This window comes from Eleutherodactylus coqui, chromosome 7 (genome assembly GCF_035609145.1).
Source record: "Eleutherodactylus coqui strain aEleCoq1 chromosome 7, aEleCoq1.hap1, whole genome shotgun sequence".
Classification (NCBI taxonomy): domain Eukaryota; kingdom Metazoa; phylum Chordata; class Amphibia; order Anura; family Eleutherodactylidae; genus Eleutherodactylus; species Eleutherodactylus coqui.
The window spans coordinates 8,689,533-8,708,301 of record NC_089843.1 but is presented as its reverse complement, the minus strand read 5'-3'; the positions used below and the strand labels follow the sequence as shown (position 1 = coordinate 8,708,301).

The following is an 18,769-nucleotide window of genomic DNA, read 5'->3' as shown; positions in this document are numbered from 1 at the left end:
CAAGTAACTTTCTATAGGCCAAGGATGGACCCACTTTTAGGGCCTCAGGTGACAGGACTGTTCATCTAATCACTACAACTCTCATCATTTGTATATCTGCCTGAGATGGAACTGCTGAATTTTGCAGTAAAGCGACAACTTCTTCTAGGGGTTGGATTTTTTTTTTTTTACAAAGGGTGTATGTTTACAGTGAGCGCCCCCTAGTGATGGCTGTATAAATCTCCCTCCAGTGAGCTTCTCTTAGTGGTGCCTGTATATATCTATATTCAGGGAGCTCCCACTAGTGGTAACTGTATAGATCTGTATACAGTGATCTCTCCTAGAAGGAGCTCTATGTATATCTCTGTACCATGAGCTGCCTCTAGTGGTGGCTGTATATATCTGTATATAGGGAGCTCCATCTAGTGGTGGCTGTATATATCTGTATCTAGGGAACTCTGCATAGTGGTAGCTGTATATATCTGTATATAGGGAGCTCCATCTAGTGGTGGCTGTATATATCTGTATCTAGGGAACTCTGCATAGTGGTAGCTGTATATATCTGTATATAGGGAGCTCCATCTAGTGGTAGCTGTATATATCTGTATCTAGTGAGATCCCTTTTGTGTTGGCTGTATACATATGTATACAGGGAGCTTCCCCTAGTGGTGGCTGTATATATCTGTATCTAGTGAGATCCCTTTTGTGTTGGCTGTATACATATGTATACAGGGAGCTTCCCCTAGTGGTGGCTGCAGGAAACAATGTCTATTCTTTCTCTCTATGGCTGTGTGAAGTGAAGCTGTGATATTTACATCTCTGTACCACGAATATGAAGCTTCAACCCCCTAAAGGTAAATTATGAAAGACATCAGTACAGAATTTTGGATTTATTTAGCCTGAATTAAGTGACCCCCAAGATCTGCCCATTGACTCCTTCACTATCCCAGAAGTATTCGGTATTAAAGAGGTTGTAGTGGTTGACTAAAATATGGCTGCTTTCTTCCAAGAACCCCACCACCCCTATCTACAGGTTGTATGTGGTATTGTAGCTTTGGCCCATTCATTTCTGTGGAGATCTAGACATAACCCAAAGACGGGTGCTTCTGGAAGACGGCGGCCATGTTTACTTAATCCTGTCCGCCCTACATAAATCTCAGCTGGGAATACTACTGTCTTATATTAATGTTTGCCCCTAAAGAGGCACGGTGTCTTATTTTCATAAGGTTTCTCATACTTACCTAGCCGACGGCGTCCTGGTGCCTCACACTGGTCACCGGCAGGCTGCGTGTCCTCCACGCTGACAGCATTCTCTATCTGGTAACTAACAGGACTTTGAATACCCCGCCTCCAGCAAGCGATTACTGTGATTGGATCACAAGCGCCAGTGGCTCAGCCATTTAGAGCCAGCACTTGATAACTCACAGCCATTCAGTGAATGACATCACTGAATGGCTGTGATTGGTTCATCGAGTGCTGGCTCTGATTGGCTAAGCCACCAGCAATTGTGATCCAATCACAGCAATCGCTTGCTGGAGGCGGGGTATTCAAAGTCCCGTTAGTTACCAGATGGAGAATGCTGTCAGCTCGGAGGACATGGCAGCCTGCTGCAGTGCCGGAGACCAGCGCTAGGGATTCTGATGCCGCCGGCTAGGTGAGTATTGCTGTTTTCTATCTAGTGTAGCTAGGGCTTATTTTCGAAGGAAAGCTTATATTTCAACCCCCGTGAATCAGGGTAGGGCTTATTATCAGGGTAGGTCTTATTTTGGGAAACACGGTATCACATGAAGAGTTGGCACAGATTGCATCCAGGCACTCATGATCTATGCTCTCTCCTTTACCCACCAGTGGATGACGCCATTCTGGATAACGTCAAGCAAATTTTTGGGATCGACAGCAGCAAGAAAAACCTGGTGGATCCTTTTGTAGAAATCAGTTTTGCCGGGAAGATGGTAAGTGGCTTATATATCTGTGCCATCTGATTGCTGAGCTGCCGTGGGCACTCGGATCATGATCGTCTACTCTGTAATAGCTGGGGGGCGCCATCAGCAATGTTCTTTACCTCTACAAGCTTAGGGCTCATTACTGCAGGTGTAAATACGCTCTGTATTACGCAGGTATTTATGTACATAATATCTATTGCATAGATCCCGTAGACTTCAATGGGTTTATGAACAAGTCTGTATTTTTCATGTGATTTTTGGTTCCATGGAAAAATACACAAAATCGGCCATAAAAGTGAATGGGACTGCACAAATACATGAAATATGCGTATTCACACCTAAAAACAAAGGCTCCTTCTTTCCAAACAGAGGATTCACTGCAGGAGTTACTGGTCCAAACAACAGAGCGACTGCGGGAGCGTGGCAACGTGTGCTTGATGTAAGTGTGTGTGACTTATAATCGGGGACTTTAGAAGGAGTCACTCATCTGTGTACTGTTATTCTTGTATAAATGACTTGATTTCTATCTGTGGCATCCCCATGGAATGAGCTCCATGCCTGACCATGTCCTCCAGTCTACATCCTATGTTATGTATGCAGCTGTCCAGGGGTACACACTGCTGTACGAGATGTGAGCGGGGTGCACAAAGCCCAGATCCGGGATCGGAATGAGCAGCTTGTAACATTGAGATCTTTTGGCAATCTGAAAAGGGACTGGGGAGATAAAGGGAAAGATGGCGTAGACAGTGGGGCTAAGTAATGAGAGGGGGTGGAGCCGTGGGAGGGGTCAGTACCTTTGGAACTGGCAGAACAGTTAATAGGGATACAATTAGGCCTCCTTCCCACGAGCGTGACGGGCTCCGCAGCGTAATATTACGCAGTGAAGCCCGTCACGGCGCCCCCCAGAGCCCCTATACTTACCTGCGGGACATAGCGTGAAATCGCTTTCCCGCCCACCGCCGCCGCGTCACCGCTCGTCACCGCCCACCGCCGCGCGTCACCAGCCGTGTCACGTGACGCGGCCGGACCGCGTCATTTGGCGTCATATGACGCTCGGCGGTGGGCGGGAAAGCGTTTTTTCACGCTATCTCCCGCTGGTTACAGCGGGAGATAGCGTGAATGGACGGCTTCCATTGACTGCAATGGAAGCCGTCAGTGCGTACAGCCCGTCCTCACCCGCAGAAAATAGAGCATGCTGCGGGTGAGGACGGGAGAAATCGCGGTGCGTAATTCCGCGGTGGAATTACGCATCGTGAGCATTGAGCTATTAGGTTCAATAGAACCTAATAGCTGCGGGCAACGCAGCGGATTTTCGCCGCGAATTACGCGGCGGAAATCCGTTCGTGGGAAGGAGGCCTTAAAAGAAAAAATAACCAAAACCTTCTAAACTATAAGGGGACTAATGCTAGAAGTCTGTCCATAAAGGGGACTAATGCTAGAAGTCTGTCCATAAAGGGGACTAATGCTTGAAGTCTGTCCATAAAGGGGACTAATGCTAGAAGTCTGTCCATAAAGGGGACTAATGCTAGAAGTCTGTCCATAAAGGGGACTAATGCTTGAAGTCTGTCCATAAAGGGGACTAATGCTAGAAGTCTGTCCATAAAGGGGACTAATGCTAGAAGTCTGTCCATAAAGGGGACTAATGTTAGACGTCTGTCCATAAAGGGGACTAATGCTAGACGTCTGTCCATAAAGGGGACTAATGCTTGAAGTCTGTCCATAAAGGGGACTAATGTTAGAAGTCTGTCCCTAAAGGGGACTAATGCTAGAAGTCTGTCCATAAAGGGGACTAATGTTAGACGTCTGTCCATAAAGGGGACTAATGCTAGAAGTCTGTCCATAAAGGGGACTAATGTTAGAAGTCTGTCCATAAAGGGGACTAATGCTAGAAGTCTGTCCATAAAGGGGACTAATGCTAGAAGTCTGTCCATAAAGGGGACTTATGCTAGAAGTCTGTCCATAAAGGGGACTAATGCTAGAAATCTGTCCATAAAGGGGACTAATGCTAGAAGTCTGTCCATAAAGGGGACTAATGTTAGAAGTCTGTCCATAAAGGAGACTAATGTTAGAAGTCTGTCCATAAAGGGGACTAATGCTAGAAGTCTGTCCATAAAGGGGACTAATGCTAGAAGTCTGTCCATAAAGGGGACTAATGCTAGAAGTCTGTCCATAAAGGGGACTAATGCTAGAAATCTGTCCATAAAGGGGACTAATGCTAGAAGTCTGTCCATAAAGGGGACTAATGTTAGAAGTCTGTCCATAAAGGAGACTAATGTTAGAAGTCTGTCCATAAAGGGGACTAATGCTAGAAGTCTGTCCATAAAGGGGACTAATGCTAGAAGTCTGTCCATAAAGGGGACTAATGCTAGAAATCTGTCCATAAAGGGGACTAATGCTAGAAGTCTGTCCATAAAGGGGACTAATGTTAGAAGTCTGTCCATAAAGGAGACTAATGTTAGAAGTCTGTCCATAAAGGGGACTAATGCTAGAAGTCTGTCCATAAAGGGGACTAATGCTAGAAGTCTGTCCATAAAGGGGACTAATGCTAGAAGTCTGTCCATAAAGGGGACTAATGCTAGAAATCTGTCCATAAAGGGGACTAATGCTAGAAGTCTGTCCATAAAGGGGACTAATGTTAGAAGTCTGTCCATAAAGGGGACTAATGCTAGAAGTCTGTCCATAAAGGGGACTAATGCTAGAAATCTGTCCATAAAGGGGACTAATGCTAGAAGTCTGTCCATAAAGGGGACTAATGTTAGAAGTCTGTCCATAAAGGAGACTAATGTTAGAAGTCTGTCCATAAAGGGGACTAATGCTAGAAGTCTGTCCATAAAGGGGACTAATGCTAGAAGTCTGTCCATAAAGGGGACTAATGCTAGAAGTCTGTCCATAAAGGGGACTAATGCTAGAAGTCTGTCCATAAAGGGGACTAATGTTAGAAGTCTGTCCATAAAGGGGACTAATGCTAGAAGTCTGTCCATAAAGGGGACTAATGCTAGAAGTCTGTCCATAAAGGGGACTAATGCTAGAAGTCTGTCCATAAAGGGGACTAATGCTAGAAATCTGTCCATAAAGGGGACTAATGCTAGAAGTCTGTCCATAAAGGGGACTAATGTTAGAAGTCTGTCCATAAAGGAGACTAATGTTAGAAGTCTGTCCATAAAGGGGACTAATGCTAGAAGTCTGTCCATAAAGGGGACTAATGCTTGAAGTCTGTCCATAAAGGGGACTAATGCTAGAAGTCTGTCCATAAACCTTACTGTCTGTTCAGAAGCCCATATTACGGGATGATATATGGAGGGAGATGAACATGTGGAGTCCCTATGGGTAGAAATGCAACAATAAAATCCTCAGAGGTTTTCTATAGACACCAAGTATAACAGAAGGCACTGAGTGAGGTCATTATTATGGGAGACTAAGTATCCGGATATAAACTGGGCAGCCAAAACCTGTGGATCTCATAAAGGTAATAACTTTCTGTCAATTACCCTACTTGTACAGAACGCGACTAGAGGTTATATTTGATATTAACCAACAGACCTGACAGAATAACAGGGGTGCAGGTTGGGGGGCACCCATATCACATCTTGATTCCTAGCTAGAGGCGACCCAACAGGGTACTAGAGCCTCCATGCCTGCTTGTATGACATCTTGTATCCAAGCTAGAGCCGGAACAACAGGGTACTAGAGCCTCCATGCCCCCCGTATCACATCTTGTATCCAAGCTAGAGGCGGTACAACAGGGTACTAGAGCCTCCATGCCTGCTTGTGTGACATCTTGTATCCAAGCTAGAGCCGGTACAACAGGGTACTAGAGCCTCCATGCACACCCGTATCACATCTTGTATCCAAGCTAGAGGCGATACAACAGGGTACTAGCGCCTCCATGCCCACCCGTATCACATCTTGTATCCAAGCTAGAGGCAGTACATTAGGGTAGTAGAGCCTCCATGCCTGCCCGTATCACATCTTGTACCGCCTCTAGCTTGGATACAACAGGGTACTAGAGCCTCCATGCCCACTGGTATCACATCTTGTATCCAAGCTAGAGCTGGTACAAAAAGGTACTAGAGCCTCCATGCCCACCTGTATCACATCTTGTATCCAAGCTAGAGGTGGTACAACAGGGTACTAGAGCCTCCATGCCCACCTGTATCACATCTTGTATCCAAGCTAGAGGCGGTACAACAGGGTACTAGAGCCTCCATGCCTGTATGTATCACATCTTGTATCCAAGCTAGAGGCAGTACAACAGGGTACTAGAGCCTCCATGCCCAACCGTTTCACATATTGTATCCAAGCTAGAGGCAGCCCAACCAGGTGCTAGAGCCCCCCTTCAGGGGTCAGTTTTCCACATAAATTGATCTGATATTGTAATCACTTACTTATATCAATGTTACAATCACTCATAGTAGCATAGTATGTTACACTGAAAAAAGTCCTCTGTCCATCCAGTTCAGCCTTATACTCCCCCACCCCCACCCCAATGTTGATCCAGAGGTAGGCAAAAAAACAAACAAACAATGAGATAGAAGCCAATTTTCCCCATTAAAGGCTTAAAAAATCCTTCTCAACTCCAATCTGGCAATCAGAATAATCCCCGGATCACCGGCCCTTCTGAGTAATCAGTCATATAACATGTAACATTGAAGCACTCAAGAAAGGCGTACAGAACCTCTTATACTCTTTTATTGTATTCACCATCACCACATCCTCAGGCAGAGAGTTCTACAGTCTCGCTGCTCTTACCGTAAAGAACCCCCTTCTATGTTGGTGATGAAACCTGCTTTCCTCTAGATGTTACAGTCACAATTCTGGGTGTAATAGATGCTGGGAAAGATCTCTGTACTGACACCTGATATATCTATACATAGTTATTAGAGCGCCCCCTTGTTACAGTCCTGGATATAATAGATGATGGGAGAGATCTCTGTACTGACCCCTGATGTATTTATACATAGTTATTAGAGCGCCCCCTTGTTATAGTCCTGGGTATAATAGATGATGTGAGAGATCTCTGTACTGACCCCTGATATATCTATACATAGTTATTAGAGCGCCCTCTTGTTACAGTCCTGGGTATAATAGATGCTGGGAAAGATCTCTGTACTGACACCTGATATATCTATACATAGTTATTAGAGCGCCCTCTTGTTACAGTCCTGGGTATAATAGATGCTGGGAAAGATCTCTGTACTGACACCTGATATATCTATACATAGTTATTAGAGCGCCCCCTTGTTACAGTCCTGGATATAATAGATGATGGGAGAGATCTCTGTACTGACCCCTGATATATTATACATAGTTATTAGAGCACCTCCTTGTTACAGTCCTGGATATAATAGATGATGGGAAAGATCTCTGTACTGACCACTGATATATCTATACATAGTTATTAGAGCGCCCCCTTGTTACAGTCCTGGGTATAATAGATGATGGGAGAGATCTCTGTACTGACCCCTGATATATCTATACATAGTTATTAGAGCGCCCCCATGTTACAGTCCTGGGTTTAATAGATGATGGGAGAGATCTCTGTTTGACCCCTGATATATCTATATATAGTTATTAGAGCGCCCCCTTGTTACAGTCCTGGGTATAATAGATAATGGTGAGATCTTTGTACTGACCCCTGATATATCTATACATAATTATTAGAGCACCCCCTTGTTACAGTCCTGGGTATAATAGATAATGGTGAGATCTCTGTACTGACCCCTGATATATCTATACATAATTATTAGAGCACCCCCTTGTTACAGTCCTGGGTATAATAGATGATGGGAGAGATCTCTGTACTGACCCCTGATATACCTATACATAGTTATTAGAGCACCCCCTTGTTACAGTCCTGGGTATAATAGATGATAGGAGAGATCTCTGTACTGACCCCTGATATATCTATACATAGTTATTAGAGCGCCCCCTTGTTACAGCCCTGGGTGTAATAGATGATGGGAGAGATCCCTGTACTGACCCCTGATATATCTATATATAGTTATTAGAGCGCCCCCCTTGTTACAGTCCTGGGTATAATAGATGATGGGAGAGATCTCTGTACTGCCGTCTAATATATTATACATAGTTATTAGAGTGCCCCCTTGTTATAGTCCTGGGTATAATACATGATGGGAGGGATCTCTGTACTGACCCCTGATATATCTATACATAGTTATTAGAGCGCCCCCTTGTTACAGTCCTGGGTATAATAGATGATGGGAGAGATCTCTGTACTGACCACTGATATATCTATACATAGTTATTAGAGCGCCCCCTTGTTATAGTCCTGGGTATAATAGGTGATGGGAGAGATATCTGTACTGACCCCTGATATATCTATACATAGTTATTAGAGCGCCCCCTTGTTACAGTCCTGGGTATAATAGATGATAGGAGAGATCTCTGTACTGTACCCTGATATATCTATACATAGTTATTAGAGCGCCCCCTTGTTACAGTCCTGGGTATAATAGATGATAAGAGAGATCTCTGTACTGACCCCTGATATATCTATACATAGTTATTAGAGCGCCCCCTTGTTACAGTCCTGGGTATAATAGATGATGGGAGAGATCTCTGTACTGACCCCTGATATAGCTATACATAGTTATTAGAGCGCCCCCTTGTTACAGCCCTGGGTATAATAGATGATAGGAGAGATCTCTGTACTGACCCCTGATATAGCTATACATAGTTATTAGAGCGCCCCCTTGTTACAGCCCTGGGTATAATAGATGATGGGAGAGATCTCTGTACTGACCCCTGATATATCTATACATAGTTATTAGAGCACCCCCTTGTTACAGTCCTGGGTATAATAGATGATAGGAGAGATCTCTGTACTGACCCCTGATATATCTATACATAGTTATTAGAGCGCCCCTTGTTACAGCCCTGGGTATAATAGATGATAGGAGAGATCTCTGTACTGACCCCTGATATATCTATACATAGTTATTAGAGCGCCCCTTGTTACAGTCCTGGGTATAATAGATGAAAGGAGAGATCTCTGTACTGACCCCTGATATATCTATACATAGTTATTAAGTTGATCCTCAGCCATCTTTTTTCTAAATAAGGACTAAATAACCCCAGTTCTGATAGCCTTTCTGGGTATTGTAGTACACCCATTCCATTTATTACTTTAGTTGCCACCTTTGTACCCGCTCAAGCTCCGATATGTCCTTCTTGAGTACCGATATCCAAAACTGTCCACAATATTCCATGTGTGGTCTGGCCAGTGACTTGTGAAGAGGAAGAACAATGTTCCCGTCATGCACATCTAGACCTCTTCTGATGCACATATAAAGTTTTATTCCATTCCGACAACTTCTAGAGGGGGGAAGATGTTAATGACAGTGTGTGTGTGTGTGTGTGTGTGTGTGTGTGTATAAGTGTGTGTGTATATATATACTAGCTGATATACCCGGCTTCGCCCGAGTTAATTTGGTGCTGGTGTTTATCTGGTGTTCACACGGAAAATCTTATGAAGTCGTGGTTACTTTAGAGATACTGAGGAAAAACATATGTTCACCATTTTGCATAGTTCTCTGCGTTACCCAGGAAACACCACGTGGAGGTAACCATGCGCCGTTTCCTTTATATAAAATGACATCAGGAAGTGAGAGAATTAGATTACGTACATAAAATTTCGACGCCAATTCTTTTGCGCTAGAATTGAATAATGGAGTTGGGACCCATTAGCTTTTCATATTTATAACACAATCAATGCTTGTGCCAAATTTCCTGTTTCTATGACACCGGAAAGTGAAAAAATTACATTCCGCACGTAAAATTTCGACACCAATTCTTTTGCGCTAGAATTGAATAATCGAGTTGGGACCCATTAGCTTTTCCTATGTATGACATAATCAATACGCGTGTCAAATTTCCCGTTTCTATGACACCGGAAAGTGAAAAAATTACATTCCGTACGTAAAATTTGGACGCTAATTCTTTTGCGCATAGAATTGAATAATGGAGTTGGGACCCATTAGCTTTTCCTATTTATGACATAATCAATGCTCATGCCAAATTTCCTGTTTCTATGACACCGGAAAGTGAAACAATTACATTCAGTACGTAAAATTTGGACGCTAATTCTTTTGCGCTAGAATTGAATAATCGACTTGGGACCCATTAGCTTTTCCTATTTATGACATAATCAATGCTCGTGCCAAATTTCACGTTTCTATGACACCAGAAAGTGAAAAAATTACATTCCGCACGTAAAATTTGGACGCCAATTCTTTTGCGCATAGAATTGAATAATGGAGTTGGGACCCATTAACTTTTCCTATTTATGACATAATCAATGCTCGTGCCAAATTTCCTGTTTCTATGACACCAGAAAGTGAAAAAATTACATTCCGCACGTAAAATTTGGACGCCAATTCTTTTGCGCATAGAATTAAATAATGGAGTTGGGACCCATTAGCTTTTCCTATTTATGACATAATCAATGCTCCTGCCAAATTTCACGTTTCTATGACACTGGAAAGTGAGAAAATTAGATTCCGTACGTAAAATTTGGACGCTAATTCTTTTGCGCATAGAATTGAATAATCAAGTTGGGACCCATTAACATTTCCTATTTATGACATAATCAATGCCCGTGCCAAGTTTTAAGTTTCTATGACACTGGGAAGTGAGAGATTTAGATTATGTACGTTAAATTTCTACGCCAATTCTTTTGCGCTAGAATTGAATAATCGAGTTGGGACCCAATTACTTTTCCTATTTTGGAGATAATCTATGCTTGCGCCAAAATTCATGTTTCTACGATATCGGGAAGTTGGAGAACTTTTGGCGAGTCAGTCAGTGAGTCAGTCAGTGAGTGAGTCAGTCAGTCAGTGAGTCAGTGAGGGCTTTCGTCTTCATATATATAGATATATATATACACATGCTATCTTTTGCCCACTACTTAGTCTGCGTGAAATTCGTATTACACTTTCTAGATGATGGAAATTGTAACTGTCTTCATAATAATTATATTGCTGAAGCCCCATTTAAGTGGGACTAAATGTTGGGTAAACGATGCCTGACAGTGCGTCCCACTAATGCTCACTGCTGTGCTGCTACCAGGAGCAAGTACCGCTGGCATCACTCAGAGTGTGGCCAGTGGGGAGGCGGGGTGGCCGGGGAGCATTCACTGTAAGCAGTCGTTCAGAATGGCTACCGTTTACATGGAACGACTAGTCATACTGGTTTCTGCATGCATTTACACGGGACGACTATTGGTACAGATACTACCTTACCGAACTTGTGTGGAAGCCAACTAGAGGGAGGGCCATCCTGGACTTACTATTAACCAACAAACCGGACAGAATCATGGGGGTGCAGGTTGAGGGAAACTTACGAAATAGTGACCACAATATAAATAATTTATAGCTGTCATTCAATCAGAAGCCTTATCAGGGAGCGACAAAAAAACGAAACTTTAGTAAAGCAACATGTGATCAGCTCAGAATTACTATCGGTAACATTAAATGGGACAACATCCTCATAAATATCAGAACAGGCAACAAATGGGAGAAGTTTAAAGACATCCTAATTACCTCCTGTGAGCAGTTCATACCCTCTATAAATAAAAGAACTACAAGTAGAAGGAAGCCAATGTGGTTCGATAAGACGGTAAGGCGGGGGGGGGGGGGGGGGGCAATAAATGAAAAAAAGAAAGTGCTGAAACTCATAAAACAAGAAGGCAGCACAGAAGCGCTAAAATCGTACAGGGGAAAAAACTAATTATGTAAGGATAAGATCAAGACGGCCAAGGAGGAGGTAGAAAGACTGATCGCTAAAGAGAGCAAAAACAACCCGAAACTATTCTTCAACTATGTAAACAGTAAAAGGATTTGTACTGAGAGCGCTGGCCCTTTAACGAATAATGCAGGTAAAATCATAGAAAACGATGGGAGGGAGGCAAATCTATTAAATATCTTTTTCTCAAGTGTATTCACGAAGGAAAGGGAAATGTCACACAAGATGCAGGGGAATAAAACAAATCCCTCGCAAAATATCAGCTGCCTAACTCAGGAGGAAGTGCAGAGGCGGGTAAAGAGGATGAAAATTCACAAATCGTCGGGCCCAAATGGAATATACCTAAGGGTTCTAAGGGAACTAAGTGACTGACCTCTCTTACATTTAGGGACTCTATTGGCACCGGGGTTGTACCGCTGGATTGGTGTATTGCCCATGTGGTTCCAATATACAAAAAGGCAGCGCTAAATCTTGTTAAGGGCGAGCACCCACTGGCGTTTTTTTACCTGCGTTTTGCGTTTTGCGTTTTTCCTGCACAGGCATAGAGATAACATGTGTTCCTGTCCACTGGCTTTTTTTTTGCGTTGCGTTTGCGTTTTTAACATAGGAACTGTCAGTTGCATATGTGTCCTTATTTTTCTCCATGGAAATTAATGGAAAAGCCGCGAAAACGCTGCGAAAAACGCCGCGAAAAGCGCCGCGAAAAACGCCGCGAAAACGCGGCGTTTTTTCCCGCGGAAAACGCAAACGCCAGTGGGTGCTCGCCCTAAATGCCTCCAGTGATTTCAGTGGGGCGCACAGACTAGCGTGCGAACGCCATGCGCTCTGTTTTAGTGCTTTTTATCACACCTCATCAGCCACTGTAATGATGCAGTGCATTAAAAATGCTGCTGAACGCTGTAGATTGCGTTCAGAAACGCCTTTGAGCGTTGTGGTAGGACGGCACACTTGACATGCAGCATTTTACCGACTGTGTGAGAGCGGCCGAAGGGTTTAAAGAAAGGGTTAATGTTTGTATGGGAAAACAATATCTAATGCATCGATGAACTTGGAACCTGGAAAAAATAATTAAACATGTATTTTACCGATTGTCCAAAATCTGGACCTACATATTTGCCGGGCTGCTCCTAAATCACACAAACCACCATAAGTGTGCGGTCCGACATATCAGCAAATAGTCAGCAGGACTGTTATAATTGCCAGACTAACCTGATGTTCGCTATGCCAAAATAAAATGTTTGTGAAGCTGAGCCAAGTGTGTGTACCTGCGTGTAGCCGAGCCGAGTGTGTGTACCTGCGTGTAGCCGAGCCGAGTGTGTGTACCTGCGTGTAGCCGAGACGAGTGTGTGTACCTGCGTGTAGCCGAGCCAAGTGTGTGTACCTGCGTGTAGCCGAGTGTGTGTACCTGCGTGTAGCCGAGCCGAGTGTGTGTACCTGCGTGTAGCCGAGGCGAGTGTGTGTACCTGCGTGTAGCCGAGAGTGTGTACCTGCGTGTAGCCGAGCCGAGTGTGCGTACCTGCGTGTAGCCGAGTGTGCGTACCTGCGTGTAGCCGAGTGTGTGTACCTGCGTGTAGCCGAGCCGAGTGTGTGTACCTGCGTGTAGCCGAGTGTGTGTACCTGCGTGTAGCCGAGCCGAGTGTGTGTACCTGCGTGTAGCCGAGCCGAGTGTGTGTACCTGCGTGTAGCCGAGCCGAGTGTGTGTACCTGCGTGTAGCCGAGGCGAGTGTGTGTACCTGCGTGTAGCCGAGAGTGTGTACCTGCGTGTAGCCGAGCCGAGTGTGCGTACCTGCGTGTAGCCGAGTGTGCGTACCTGCGTGTAGCCGAGTGTGTGTACCTGCGTGTAGCCGAGCCGAGTGTGTGTACCTGCGTGTAGCCGAGTGTGTGTACCTGCGTGTAGCCGAGCCGAGTGTGTGTACCTGCGTGTAGCCGAGCCGAGTGTGTGTACCTGCGTGTAGCCGAGTGTGTGTACCTGCGTGTAGCCGAGCCGAGTGTGTGTACCTGCGTGTAGCCGAGTGTGTGTACCTGCGTGTAGCCGAGCCGAGTGTGTGTACCTGCGTGTAGCCGAGTGTGTGTACCTGCGTGTAGCCGAGTGTGTGTACCTGCGTGTAGCCGAGCCGAGTGTGTGTACCTGCGTGAAGCCGAGCCGAGTGTGTGTACCTGGGTGTAGCCGAGTGCGTGTACCTGCGTGTAGCCGAGTGTGTGTACCTGCGTGTAGCCGAGTGTGTGTACCTGCGTGTAGCCGAGCCGAGTGTGTGTACCTGCGTGAAGCCGAGCCGAGTGTGTGTACCTGGGTGTAGCCGAGCCGAGTGTGTGTACCTGCGTGGAGCCGAGTGTGTGTACCTGCATGTAGCAGAGCCGAGTGTGTGTACCTGCGATAGCAGTGCCGAGTGTGTGTACCTGAATGCAGCAGTGCCGAGTGTGTGTCCATCAGCTGTGCGTCAAGCGGTGAGTGACCCGCCGGTCCGCTTTAGGTAGTTGCTGCGGAGAACAGCAGCGATCGGAGCTCATGGCTGTTCAGCCACGTATCAACGCTGACCATCGCGTCGCTCTCCCTGCCCGCGCCCATAGACTTCACATTGGGAACTTTGATACAACGCGTCTCCTGTTAGAGCAACGCAAACTCTGATTTTAGGATTTTATGGCGGCGGTGAGGATGGCACAAATCCACTGACCCCAAAATCAGCCCCCGGAGGTATCACTGAGGGGCGACGAGCTTATGAGACCCCCATCACTATCAGTGCTCCTCCGCGGCCTCCAATATCTCCTGGCGCCTCTCTCCGGCCGGGACTGCAGTGTCCTAAAGAGTCTGGAATGTTGGCGCCATCACCAGTAACGGGGACCGCATTGTGCTGTTTATGTTTAACTCTTCAGCTGCCATTGTAGATTAAATATATGAAAGCGGCCTAAAAAAAATTCTGCCTTTGTTGCCCGTAGCAACCAATCACAGCGCAGCCTTCACTTTACCTTAGTAGTATAGCAACCAATCACAGCGCAGCCTTCACTTTACCTTAGTAGTATAGCAACCAATCACAGCGCAGCCTTCACTTTACCTTAGTAGTATAGCAACCAATCACAGCGCAGCCTGCACTTTATCTCAGCAGTATAGGAAATGAAAGCTGTGCTGTGATTGGTTGCTAGGGGCAACAAAGATCATTTTTCTTTTGAACTTCTTTCATAAGGGTGTGGTGCCCATAGCGACCAATCACAGCGCAGCTTTCACTTTACCTCAGCAGTTTAGCAACCAATCACAGCGCAACCTATATTTCTTATGCTACTGAGGTAAAGTGAAAGCTGCGCTGTGATTGGTCGGTATAGCCAACAAAGACAGATTTTCTTGTAGACCGCTTTCATCAGAGTTTGGCGCCCCCCTCCCCCGTATTATCCGTAACACGTGTGTATGGTTATAGCATTATTTGTTACCTCACTACAGTCATCTTCTCTTCACTCTGGCTGATAACAGGGAGCAATAGATAACAGGAGGAGATATTGGAGCACGTGGAGAATCACTGGGAGGATTTCACGGTTTTCCCTGATAGTGATGGGAGTGATTGTCATCGCTCCGCTGACCCGTCGGACCGCACGCTCACGCGGTTTGTGGGTTCCGGTGACTATTTGGGTCCGTGTTTTCCGCCATCAGTAAGGCCCGTGTTTATTTATACTTTCCCCGGGGTGTTTCTGCCGGGTTTCCAATTGCGAGCGTTACACATCGCGTTCCCAGACGCGGAGCCCCCTAGGAGCTGAAGGTGAAGGGCCCGTCCTTGGTGCGTCGCTGCGGTCGGCCGGGCTCACACCGCACATTCATGCCGCCATTAGAAAGCATGGAAAATCGCTATTTTGCTCGAGGATACTCCATTTTGCCGTGGATTCCGCGTGGACGGCCATCCGACCCGCAGCCCGTCCGCAGTGAACACTATGTACAGGCTGCGGGTACCGGCGCCATCGCTAAGGGTCAGCGCAGGAAATACGAACAACCACAACAGAAGAAGCAGAATCCGGTGGCCCGTCTGAGCCGGCCTTATACAAAGAGGGCCGCCGACCAGATGTCATGTCTGTAGCTGCAGTGGTAGAGGAATCAGTCAGTCAGGACATCTCATGTTATAGGTGTGTGTGTGTATATATATATACTCCTCCTAGGGGAGGGATGTTATTGACAATCAGTGTATATATATATACTCCTTCTAGGGGGGGATGTTACTGACAATGAGTGTGTATATATATATACTCCTTCTAGGGGAGGGATGTTACTGACAATCAGTGTATATATATATATACTCCTTCTAGGGGGGGATGTTACTGACAATGAGTATATATATATATATATATATATATATATATATATATATATGCTCCTTCTAGGGGCGGATGTTACTGACAATGAGTGTATATATATATATATATATATATATATATATACTCCTTCTAGGGGGGGGATGTTACTGACAATGAGTGTGTATATATATATATATATACTCCTTCTAGGGGAGGGATGTTACTGACAATGAGTGTGTATATATATATACTCCTTCTAGGGGGGGGGATGTTACTGACAATGAGTGTGTATATATATATATATATACTCCTTCTAGGGGAGGGATGTTACTGACAATGAGTGTGTATATATATATACTCCTTCTAGGGGGGGGATGTTACTGACAATGAGTGTGTATATATATATATATATACTCCTTCTAGGGGAGGGATGTTACTGACAATGAGTGTGTATATATATATACTCCTTCTAGGGGGGGGGATGTTACTGACAATGAGTGTGTATATATATATATATATATATACTCCTTCTAGGGGGGATGTTACTGACAATGAGTGTGTATATATATATATACTCCTTCTAGGGGGGATGTTACTGACAATGAGTGTGTGTGTGTATATATATATATATATATATACTCCTTCTAGGGGAGGGATGTTACTGACAATGAGTGTGTATATATATATACTCCTTCTAGGGGAGAGATGTCACTGACAATGAGTGTATATATATATATACTCCTTCTAGGGGAGGGATGTTACTGACAATCAGTGTATATATATATATATATACTCCTTCTAGGGGGGGATGTTACTGACAATGAGTGTATATATATATACTCCTCCTACAGGAGGGGTTGGTTTGGAAACTAAGCGTACTACCGTATAAGCCAGACCTATCAGGCTGTCTGTCAGTAAGACGTTCTTGTTGCCCCTAGCAACCCATCAGCTGAAGAAATGATATCTGCGCTGTGATCGGACATCTTCCTGACAGACTGGCTGACACCCGGGGCCGCGGGATGTAGGTGACAACAAGGAAGGGCTTCCGCTGCGTGTTACATTGTGTTGGGGGATTCTCTCTCAGGGGCCAAAAGCAGCTTCATGGTGGTACCCCGAAGGGCCCGGAACCGTCTGCTGCCATTACTGAGGCGGACAGCAGCCTGCTCCATCCCTGAAGGGCTCCGTGCTTATAGGATAACCTGCCGGCGTCTGCAGCACCAATGTCCGTCATCATGTAGTGGGAAGCTGTCTGAACGCTCCCCGGCTGTCCGCAGGGGCCGGATGTAACATTCACGGTCGGGTAACACTTCTTACTTGTTACTTTGTAGACTTACAGTAAGATTCTGGAGAAGAACGCCAACCCGCAATGGAACCAAAGCATCACGTTACCCGTCAGGGTGAGTAGCAGACAGAGCGCCACCTATGGGATGATCAGCGCCCCACAACAGGGGATTGTGTAGGGGATTTACATGCCACGGTAAGAATTGACAGCAGCGTTTGAATGGTTAACAGCTGCGATTAGGGAAGAAAGAGCCGGGATCGGTTCAGCTGCTGACCCCCGAACACAAAATACGCAACTTTACATCCTGTGTCATTAAGGGGTTAAAGTGCGATTTTCCCGTGCGATTTCCATGCATTGCGAGGTGTACGGAGATCGCACAGGAGAACCTCTGCTCTTCAGTCGCCCGTTTCCATGTGCGGGACGAGGATTGCGGCGTGTCGTGTTTTGCGCGATTCCACCCCTTATTCTCTCACGCCTCCCTCGCACCATGTGACCGCCGGCGCCGCCATTTGGCTATTTTTACTACTGAAACAACGTGCAAGTTTTCCACGTCTGTGAATCTCGTAAGGGTAGCGATCCATTTGTCCTCGCAAAACGCATCGCACTATACCAGACCCCGCAACACAGGGGACCTATACAAGACCCTGCAACACAGGGGACCTATACCAGACCCTGCAACACAGGGGACCTATACCAGACCCTGCAACACAGGGGACCAATGCAAGACCCCGCAACACAGGGGACCAATGCAAGACCCCGCAACACAGGGGACCAATGCAAGACCCCGCAACACAGGGGACCTATACCAGACCCCGCAACACAGGGGACCTATACCAGACCCCGCAACACAGGGGACCTATACCAGACCCTGCAACACAGGGGACCTATACAAGACCCTGCAACACAGGGGACCTATACAAGACCCTGCAACACAGGGGACCTATACCAGACCCCGCAACACAGGGGACCTATACAAGACCCTGCAACACAGGGGACCTATACCAGACCCTGCAACACAGGGGACCTATACCAGACCCTGCAACACAGGGGACCAATGCAAGACCCCGCAACACAGGGGACCAATGCAAGACCCCGCAACACAGGGGACCAATGCAAGACCCCGCAACACAGGGGACCTATACAAGACCCGCAACACAGGGGACCTATACCAGACCCCGCAACACAGGGGACCTATACCAGACCCCGCAACACAGGGGACCTATACCAGACCCTGCAACACAGGGGACCTATACAAGACCCTGCAACACAGGGGACCTATACCAGACCCCGCAACACAGGGGACCTATACAAGACCCTGCAACACAGGGGACCTATACCAGACCCTGCAACACAGGGGACCTATACCAGACCCTGCAACACAGGGGACCTATACAAGACCCCGCAACACAGGGGACCTATACAAGACCCTGCAACACAGGGGACCTATACCAGACCCTGCAACACAGGGGACCTATACAAGACCCTGCAACACAGGGGACCTATACCAGACCCTGCAACACAGGGGACCTATACC

At 46.1% G+C, this 18,769-nt stretch overlaps 1 protein-coding gene across 6 annotated transcripts in view; it reads left to right on the top strand.

Moving 5' to 3' along the window:
* DYSF (dysferlin) overlaps nt 1-18,769 on the top strand; it is a 419,332-nt gene that overhangs the window by 119,297 nt on the left and 281,266 nt on the right. For all 6 annotated transcript variants that reach the window (XM_066572850.1, XM_066572852.1, XM_066572851.1 and 3 more), the window contains exons 13-14: nt 1,828-1,931; nt 17,282-17,350. In XM_066572850.1, coding sequence (XP_066428947.1) covers nt 1,828-1,931; nt 17,282-17,350 — 173 coding nt within the window. The remainder of the gene's footprint in view (nt 1-1,827; nt 1,932-17,281; nt 17,351-18,769) is intronic.